Source organism: Lynx rufus, unplaced genomic scaffold (genome assembly GCF_022079265.1).
Source record: "Lynx rufus isolate CCGP_SWC_20201006 ecotype Redwood Valley unplaced genomic scaffold, mLynRuf1.p SCAF_2, whole genome shotgun sequence".
Lineage (NCBI taxonomy): Eukaryota > Metazoa > Chordata > Mammalia > Carnivora > Felidae > Lynx > Lynx rufus.
In genome coordinates, this window is record NW_025814834.1 from 115,729,818 (window position 1) to 115,739,543 (window position 9,726).

The window sequence follows — 9,726 nt, forward strand, 5'->3', positions numbered from 1 at the left end:
AAACAGCTAACTCTCTTAGGTTTTTCAGGTTTTTAAATATTTTGCCTCATGGTGTACTGACTTCAAACAAGAGTGGGTAAGAGAGCCATCACTAGATTAAAGATCTAGCTTCATTCAGAATGGGGGAGGGGCTTTTCTGAAAGCTTTTCTGAAAGCAATTTCAGCCATTTTCTCATGGCTATTCAGAAGCACTTTCCTTTTGGGTTTGCCTCTCTATTGTTTTGCTTGTTCAACCATGATTTTAGAATGATTAACATTTTCCCTTTATTCTCATAGAACCTAATTACTGTCCAGTGTCCTTTTGAGTATATTGACTACAGGAAGGTAATGGAAACACAGATGAATCCCAACACCTGGGTTGAGGTTCCCCAACGGATCACATACTCACAGATAACAGCAGAATCAGACACAAATCAGGGTTTGTCCAGGGAATTCCTTGAAGGACACCCATAAAAAAAGGCTATCCTTCTGTGAGAAATAGAGGTTCTGAGATTATCTGTGGTTACATTGTATACAGTGCTCATGGTGGTTCTACCCTAGAATCCAAAGATTAAGAGAACTGTATAGACCCCTAAATAGAAGGGAAAAAAGAAAACATTAAGTTTGCCATCTGATCCCAAGAATTAGTGACAGTTCCAGGAAAATTCCCTAGGTCATAGGCTTCGGTGTTAAAGTCCTTAAGGATGCAAAGTTAAGATACAAAGGATGCAATTGTCTTCTCACCACCTCTCACTTCTACTTTCCTCTTCACCCACCTCTGGGATAGCAGCAAGTGAGAAGAGAAATAAAATTCAACTCTACTGTCATTTGCACCAATCTGCACATAATGTACTAGCCATCAAGATTTAGGTTTTAAATCTTCACTTTAAAGGCCCTATAGAGTCTCTGCAAAATTCAGAAAACCAACAGTTGGATGTGTTGGACAAAGGAGAAAATAGAAATGCTGAAAGCCATTGAATCATTTAATAGTCTCCATAAACCTATTGTGAAGCAAAGTTTCATAAAGTGTGAAATGTAAGGGTGGAAGTCACTGACAAGCAGGGAAAATCCAGTTCCTTACAATAAAACAGAGCTGAGATTTGCGAGTGATCGCCAGGGTTGAGAAAGGCCTGACAGATATAATGGGCTAGAATGACCGATTACCTTAATGTGTTTCCAGGAGAAGCAGACTCAAGTGCTTAAGTGTCATAATCATTAGTAACTTAGGCTGAGTAGGATGATTATATCTACAATAATGCATTACACCAGCTCTTTTTCTCCAAGGGCTTCGATATGCTAATGAGAAAAGAAATGAGCAAACTTCACTTAGATGTAATATCCTAAGAATGAAATTTCACAGATTTCATATTCTCTTTTTTTTTAATGTTTTTGAGAGAGAGAGACAGAGTGCGAGTGGGGAAGGGTAGAGAGAGAAGGAGACACAGAATCCAAAGCAGGCTCCAGGTTCTGTGCTGACTGGGGCTCAAACCCATGAACCATGAGATCATGATGGATACTTACCCGACTGAGCCACCCAAGCACCCCACAGATTTCATGTTCTTATGAACAAGTAATGAAATCATATTTGTAACGTGCCAAAATTGCTTACCAAAGAGGCAATCCCAATCTGTACAGAAATCATCATAAAACCCAAAAATACAAATGCAAACTTTTTCCCACCTGCATTTTTAGAGAAAAAACTAAAACCAATTCTTTACACGGTCTCATCATCCTAGAATTGCTTCAGGCAGAATTATATTATTTGGTTCTCACCAGTTTATGTTAAAGTTTCTGTTTAACCCCATTCTAGAATTTATATCTTTTATAAAGTAAATGCCTACAGGTTACTACTTTTTTATGAAGTCATAATTAACTAATATTCTAAACATTAATTTCTTCATTTCACTGTTTTATTTAAATTTTAGCACTTTAAAAAATTACAGATTCTGTCAAATATTCTATCCATTCATGTTAGGTGGAATCAGTAGCACCTCAACTGTCAGGAGGCACGGTCTGTGAACCTCATGTCAAATAGCTACGTGAGCAAATAGTGAGATAAACAAGTCATTCGTGGAGACAGAGGTGGAGCTGGGCTTGGTTAGGAATGAATCAGGCCATCCCACAGAGTAGGTGTCTCCTTTGCAAGTTGCTCTTCAGGGCACAATTAAATCCCTTATAAAAGGTCCAGCTCCCAGCTGCCCAGTACACTTGCCAGCAGTGTCAGCGAGCGCTCAACTTCCTTTGGTGAAGTGGGTAAGTCCCAGCCAATTGGGTCATATTCTTCTGTACAATTCATTTTCCAGCTGTAGTAGATGCTGGGTGGGGGTCAGGAGGATCTATGTACCAGAAAGGATCAGTATCTTACAGGGATATCAAACTCCCACTAACTCCATGCCATTTTATAGCTGGAGCCATCACTTGAATGGAAACATGGCTCTTCTCCCAAGTCTCTGAATTCTTTTTTTTTTTTAATGTTTTATTTATTTTTGAGAGAGAGAGAGAGACAGACAGACAGAGTATGAGCTGGGCAGGGGCAGAGAAAGAGGGAGACAGAATCCACAAAGCAGGCTCCAGGCTCTGAGCTGTCAGCACAGAGCCTGACACAGGGCTTGAACCCGTGAACCACGAGATCATGACCTGAGCCAAGGTCAGATGCCCAACCGACTGAGCCACCCAGGTGCCCTCCCCCCCAAGTCTCTGAATTCTATAAGTTTGTTTGCATATTAGGGGGTGGAGAGTGGTTCATGTGTGACTCTTATGGGGTTCATCTTCCTAAAAACTGCCATCTCAAGAAGTCACCAATCCTCAGTACTCCTTTTTTATGGTTCTTCTCAATATGGGCCATCTTCATGTAGTTATGACATCTGAAGTATTGGAGTTGAGAAATAATTAAAGAAGCTAGCCAATAACTGAGTATTTGCAACATATCTGAGTTAATACAAATAACATGTACTCTGTTTTCTGCATTGTTATACCTGAATATTACAATGTCACTTTTGCCTAGGAAGAAGTGGTGCTTAATCTTAGAAATAGTGACTTATGAATTATCCTCATAGATCTCATATGTACTACATATGTTGGAAAATAATCCACATTCCCTTTTTATTTTTCTGGTTACCGCCTAATGTTTTGCTGCCACATGGCTTATATCCACCTTAAGATACTCTCAAATCTTCCTTCACCTTTTGGCTTTCATTTATTCTCTTTATTCAACTTTAGAGGAAGATACTTATGAATAGCAACATATCAAATTTAAAATTCTACACTCAAATCACTATTTGATCTGAAATGTGCTAGGGAGCAGGAAGAAACGGAAGAAAAGGATATGGATAATCCAGATTGACTAGACGATCAAAAGCTGACTACAGAATAGTCTGAAGATAATTTCCTAGCTTCAAATTTCTCAGGATCTGTCTTCCCCTTTCTAAGTACAATACTGAAAAATAAAATGCTTTGAAAGCCCAGGTTGAAAATAACTACTGTTAGGACACCTGGGTGGTTCAGTCAGTTAAGCATCTGACTCTTGATTTTGGCTCTGGTCATAATCTCAGGTTGGTGAGATCGAGTCCCATGTAGGGCTCTGTGCTGACAGTGTGGAACCTGTTTGGGGTTCTCTCTCTCCCTCTCTCTGTGCCCCTCCCTCACTTACGGTTCTCTCTCTCTCTCTCTCTCTCTCTCTCTCAAAATCAAAAGAAAGAAATAAAAGAAAAGAAAATAAATTACTGTTGTAAATTTAGGGCTCTGACTGAAACAGCATGGATGAAACCTCCCCGAGATGGGAAACAGAGTTTTAATTCTGAATCCTACTTTATTCTTCTAGATTTACTTGAACTTGAAGGAAGGGGAAAAAATGTCTCCACTTCTGAAAAGCATCTTGGATATCACTGAAATTTTCAATCAATATGCCTTACATGATTGTGATGGGGCAGCACTAAGCAAGAAAGACCTGAAGAACCTCCTTGAAAGGGAATTTGGAGATGTCCTTCGGGTAAGAAATAACAAGAAAAGGAAATCTATTGATTTAGAGTTATAAAATTTCTTCTCAGGAGAGATCATAGCAAAGAATGGTGACTTTGTATCCATTTTATACCATCACAGCTCTACACTACAGTCTTCATCTCTGAGTCTGAAGGCACTTAACAGGCATTGTAGTCTGAGTACTTAAAGAAGTTGCTAACAAGTATTTATTTCATGTACTTGATGGCAACGTCAATGTGAATGAACATTGGAAATTATCACCAAAGATGTCAGATCAAACTAAATTTGAAAGGAATTTAAATTTACTTCCAAAGTTTAATAATTAAAATCAGTGTCTTCTCTAGTAAAATGGTGTTAACATAAACGTTTTGTTCTGTTTACAAACATGGGATAAAAATCTATCAAGAGTACTATTTCAGACATAAATGGCTGCTGTAAAACTTCAAAATTTTTCGTTGTTATTTCTCTCTTGAGGATGAGTTCATATTCACCCAGCTAAAAAGAACTTGAGTTCTTTTGATCAGCATTAAATTACAAGTTACAAAAATTTCCAACAAATGTATGCTTTAAAATGAAGTGTTCACATTTTACGTAGCGACAAGACTTGAAACACACTGGATGTTTTTCCAGTTGCTTTCAATGTCTTCTGAGTGTCAGCATATCACAAAATATTCATTGTGTGTATGACTTAAAGTTTACTATTTGTAAATAGTACATTGTAAAATTTTTGTTTTCATTTTTTCATAGAGGCCACATGACCCTGAGACAGTAGATCTGATCCTGGAACTTCTGGATCGTGACTGTAACGGGCTCGTCGATTTCAATGAATTCCTCCTGTTCGTTTTCAAGGTGGCTCAAGCTTGTTATTACGCTCTCAGCCAGGTTTCCGGGCTGGATGAGAAGGGGGTCAGGTGTGAGGGAAAGGAGAACCCGTTACAAGATCCCAGGCAAGAAGACCAGAGATTTGAGCCCCGGGACAGACAACTGGAAGAACACAGGCAGAAAAGGCAGGAACTGGAGAGGGAGCTCGCAGAGGAAGACAAGCAGCGGCTGCAGAGGCGACAACCGGAAGAGCGCCTGGAGGAGGAAGAGCAGCTGAAGAGGCGCAAGGGTCGGGAGCCTGAGGAATTTCCTGACCGAAAGCAAAGGCAAGAGAGGCGGGAGCAGCGCGAGCTCCGGGAAGAAGAGGAGCAGTTGCAAAGGCAGAAGCGGGAGCAGGAGGAGCCGCGGTTGCAGCAGGAGCTGAGGCGCGAGAAGCAGGACAGACGCGAGCAGACAGAAAGGCGCGAGCAGCAGCTGAGGCGCGGGGAGCCGCGCTTAGAGCAGGAGCTGAGGCGCGAGCAAGAGAGGCGCGAGCAGCAGGAGAGACGCGAGCAGGAACTGAGGCGCGAGCAGAAGCTGAGGCGCGAGGAGCAGGAGAGACGCGAACAGATAGAGAGGCGCGAGCAGCAGCTTAGGCGCGGGGAGTTGCGCTTAGAGCAGGAGCTAAGGCGCGAGCAAGAGAGGCGCGAGCAGCAGGAGAGACGCGAGCAGGAGCTGAGGAGCGAGGAGTTGCTCTTTGAACAGGAGCTGAGGCGCGAACAGAAGAGGCGTGAGCAGGAGCTGAGACGCGAGCAGAGGCTGAGGCGTGAGGAGCCGCGCTTAGAGCAGGAGCTGAGGCGCGAGCAGGAGAGACGCGAGCAAGAGCTGAGGCGCGAGGAGTTGCTCTTTGAACAGGAGCTGAGGCGCGAGCCGGAGAGGCGTGAGCAGGAGCTGAGACGGGAGCAGGAGAGACGCGAGCAAGAGCTGAGGCGCGAGGAGTTGCCCTTTGAACAGGAGCTGAGGCGCGAGCAGGAGAGGCGCGAGCAGGAGCTGAGACGCGAGCAGCGGCTGAGGCGCGAGGAGCCGCGCTTGGAGCAGGAACTCAGGCGCGAGCAAGAGCTCAGGCGCGAGGAGCCGCGCTTGGAGCAGGAGCTCAGGCGCGAGCAAGAGCTCAGGCGCGAGGAGACGCGCTTGAAGCAGGAGCTCAGGCGCGAGCAGGAGGAGAGGCGTGAGCAGGAGGAAAGACGCGAGCAGAAGGAAAGGCGCGAGCAGGAGCTCAGGCGCGAGCAGGAGGAGAGGCGCGAGCAGGAGCTGAGGCGCGAGGAGCCCCGCGTGGAGCAGGAGCTCAGGCGCGAGCAAGAGCTCAGGCGCGAGCAGGAGGAGAGGCGCGAGCAGGAGGAGAGGCTCGAGGAGCCGCGCTTGGAGCAGGAGCTGAGGCGCGAGCAGCGGCTGAGGCGAGAGGAGACGCGCTTGGAGCAGGAGCTCAGGCGCGAGCGAGAGCTCAGGCGCGAGCAGGAGCTGAGGCGCGAGCAGGAGGAGAGGCTCGAGGAGCCGCGCTTGGAGCAGGAGCTGAGGCGCGAGCAGCGGCTGAGGCGAGAGGAGACGCGCTTGGAGCAGGAGCTGAGGCGCGAGCAGGAGGAGAGGCGCGAGCAGGAGCTGAGGCGCGAGCAGGAGGAGAGGCGCGAGCAGGAGCTGAGGCGCGAGCAGGAGGAGAGGCGCGAGCAGGAGCTGAGGCACGAGCAGCAGCCTGCTGAGGAGGAGGTGGAGGCCCGTGAGCGGGGCAAGAGCCGCACCTCAAGGTGGCAGTGGCAGCTAGAAAGCGAGGCCGACGCCCGTCAGAGCAAGGTCTACTCCAGGCCCCGCAGGCAGGAGCAGCAGAGGCAACGCCAGGAACGCGAAGAGAAGAGGCAGCGCCTGGAGCTCGAGCGGCAACTGCGGGAGGAGGACGCCGAGTGGCCAAGCCGGTCCGGGTCCCTCCGGGAGGAGCGCGAGCAGCGGCTGCTCCGAGAGGAGCAGGCACGCCTGCAGGAGGAGGAAAAGCAGCGCCGAGACTTCAAATGGCAGTGGCAGGCGGAGGAAGAGAGCGAGAGGCGCCGCCAGAGGTTCTCCGCCCGGCCCCAGTTGCGGGAGCAGCAGGAGAGGCAGCTGAGGGCGGAGGAACTGCAGGATGGGGAACTGCTGCGTGAGGAGGAAGAGCAGCGCCGCCAACGACTCGAGAGGGAGCGGGAGCAGCAGATCCTCGAGGAGGAGAAGCAGCTCCGATTGGAGCAGAGCCTCCAAGAGGATCAGGAGAGGAAGCTACGCCGGGAGGAGCAGCGCCGTGACCAAAAATGGAGGTGGCAACCAGAAGAGGAAAGCCAGAGACGCCGCCACACAGTCTACGCCAAGCCAACTCAACGAGAGCCGCTGAGGGAGGAAGAGCAGCTGCAGCGAGAGGAACTCAAGACGAGGAGGCGCCAGGAGCTGGAGAGACAATATCGGGAGGAAGAGCCGCTGAGGGAGGAAGAGCAGCTGCTAAGAGATCGGAGGCGCCAGCAGCGCGGCAGGCAGTATCTGGAAGAGGAAGAGCTGCAGCGCCTGGACAGAAAGAGGCAATTCCAGGATGAGGATCAGAACCGCGATCTGAAATGGCAGTGGCAACCAGAAAAAGAAAATGAAGTTCGTAATCACAGGGTTTACTCCAAACGCAAAGTGAACGAAGAAAGGATCAGGCAATTCGAAGATTCCCAGGTTCGAGACAGACCATTCCGGCAGAATCGGTGGCTCCTGCAGGATGAACGGGATGAGGAGAGAGCGCGAGAGAAAGAGAGGACCCGGCAGCAGCGCGACATGCAATTCCCAGCTGAGGAACTGCTGGAGCGAGAAGAGCAAAAGGAAGCCAAAAGGCGAGACAGGAAGTTCGGCGAGGAGGAACAGCAGCAGCGCCGCCGGGAACGTGAGCAACAGCTTCGCCAGGAGCGCGACAGAAGGTTCCGTGAGGAGGAACAGTTCCTGCAGGAAAGGGAAGAACAGCTGCGCCGCCGGGAGCGCGACAGAAAGTTCCGTGAGGAGAAACAGCTCCTGCAGGAAAGGGAAGAACAGCTGCGCCGCCAGGAGCGCGACAGAAAGTTCCGCGAGGAGGAAGAGCTGCGCCGCCAGGAGCGCGACAGAAAGTTCCGTGAGGAAGAACAGCTCCTGCAGGAAAGGGAAGAACAGCTGCGCCGCCAGGAGCGCGACAGAAAGTTCCGTGAGGAGGAACAGCTCCTGCAGGAAAGGGAAGAACAGCTGCGCCGCCAGGAGCGCGACAGAAACTTCCGTGAGGAGGAACAGTTCCTGCAGGAAAGGGAAGAACAGCTGCGCCGCCAGGAGCGCGACAGAAAGTTCCGCGAGGAGGAGTTGCTGCGCCGCCAGGAGCGCGACAGAAAGTTCCGCGAGGAGGAAGAGCTGCGCCGCCAGGAGCGCGACAGAAAGTTCCGTGAGGAAGAACAGCTCCTGCAGGAAAGGGAAGAACAGCTGCGCCGCCAGGAGCGCGACAGAAAGTTCCGCGAGGAGGAATTGATGCGCCGCCAGGAGCGCGACAGAAACTTCCGTGAGGAGGAACAGCTCCTGCAGGAAAGGGAAGAACAGCTGCGCCGCCGGGAGCGCGACAGAAAGTTCCGCGAGGAGGAACAGCTCCTGCAGGAAAGGGAACAGCTGCGTCGCCAGGAGCGCGACAGAAAGTTCCGCGAGGAGGAAGAGCTGCGCCGCCAGGAGAGCGACAGAAAGTTCCGTGAGGAAGAACAGCTCCTGCAGGAAAGGGAAGAACAGCTGCGCCGCCAGGAGCGCGACAGAAAGTTCCGCGAGGAGGAATTGATGCGCCGCCAGGAGCGCGACAGAAACTTCCGTGAGGAGGAACAGCTCCTGCAGGAAAGGGAAGAACAGCTGCGCCGCCAGGAGCGCGACAGAAAGTTCCGCGAGGAGGAGTTGCTGCGCCGCCAGGAGCGCGACAGAAAGTTCCGCGAGGAGGAAGAGCTGCGCCGCCAGGAGCGCGACAGAAAGTTCCGTGAGGAAGAACAGCTCCTGCAGGAAAGGGAAGAACAGCTGCGCCGCCAGGAGCGCGACAGAAAGTTCCGCGAGGAGGAATTGATGCGCCTCCAGGAGCGCGACAGAAACTTCCGTGAGGAGGAAGAGCTCCTGCAGGAAAGGGAAGAACAGCTGCGCCGCCAGGAGCGCGACAGAAAGTTCCGTGAGGAGGAACAGCTCCTGCAGGAAAGGGAAGAACAGCTGCGCCGCCAAGAGCGCGACAGAAAGTTCCGCGAGGAGGAATTGCTGCGTCGCCAGGAGCGCGACAGAAAGTTCCGTGAAGAGGAACCGTTCCCGCAGGAAAGGCAACAGCTGCGTCGCCAGGAGCGCGACAGAAAGTTCCGTGAGGAGGAACAGCTCCTGCAGGAAAGGGAAGAAGAGCTGCGCCTCCAGGAGCGCGACAGAAAGTTCCTCGAGGAGGAAGACTTGCGCCGCCAGGAACGCGACAGAAAGTTCCGGGAGGGGGAACAGAGGCTGCGCCGCCGCCGAGGACTAGATGGTACCCTCTCTCAGGAGGAGCAACTGAAGGGTGCTGAACAAGAGCAAGAGCAGAGCGTCCAGCAGGAGAGAGAAGAAAAGCGACACCGACAGGAGCAGGACAGGCAGTTCCTCGAGGAAGAAGAGCAACTGCCACGCGAAGAGCAGGAAGAGCTGAGGCGCCGGCAGGAGCGAGGCCAGCAGTACCGCGTGGAGGAGCAGTTTGCCAGGGAGAAGAGGCGCCGTCAGGAACAAGAACTGCGGCAAGAAGAGCAAAGACGCCGCCAGCGGGAGGAGGAACGAAGGCACCGCGGGCAAGTCTGGGAAGACGGAGACAGGGGCCGTCGGCAGACTCTGGAGCCAGGCAAGAGTCAGTTTGCCAGTGTCCCGGTGCGCTCCAGCCCTCTCTATGAATATATCCAAGAGCAGAGATCTCAGTACCGCCCTTAA

The 9,726-nt window shown here is 50.8% G+C and overlaps 1 protein-coding gene across 1 annotated transcript; it reads left to right on the forward strand.

Annotated features, from left to right (window-relative positions):
* The first annotated feature begins 3,829 nt into the window (after positions 1-3,829).
* Positions 3,830-9,726, forward strand: TCHH (trichohyalin). Its single transcript, XM_047082183.1, has 3 exons — positions 3,830-3,967; positions 4,705-6,705; positions 6,769-9,726. The coding sequence occupies exons 1-3, from the start codon at positions 3,830-3,832 to the stop codon at positions 9,724-9,726; spliced, it is 5,097 nt and encodes a 1,698-aa protein (XP_046938139.1).

What these genes read in the sequence shown, in the direction of transcription:
- TCHH (XM_047082183.1), top strand. Translation starts at nt 3,830, where the DNA reads ATGTCTCCACTTCTGAAAAGCATCTTGGATATCACTGAAATTTTCAAT. An exon ending in AATTTGGAGATGTCCTTCGG is followed by an intron (nt 3,968 to 4,704) that starts GTAAGAAATAAC and finishes ATTTTTTCATAG; the next exon opens with AGGCCACATGACCCTGAGAC. An exon ending in GGCAACTGCGGGAGGAGGAC is followed by an intron (nt 6,706 to 6,768) that starts GCCGAGTGGCCA and finishes CTGCTCCGAGAG; the next exon opens with GAGCAGGCACGCCTGCAGGA.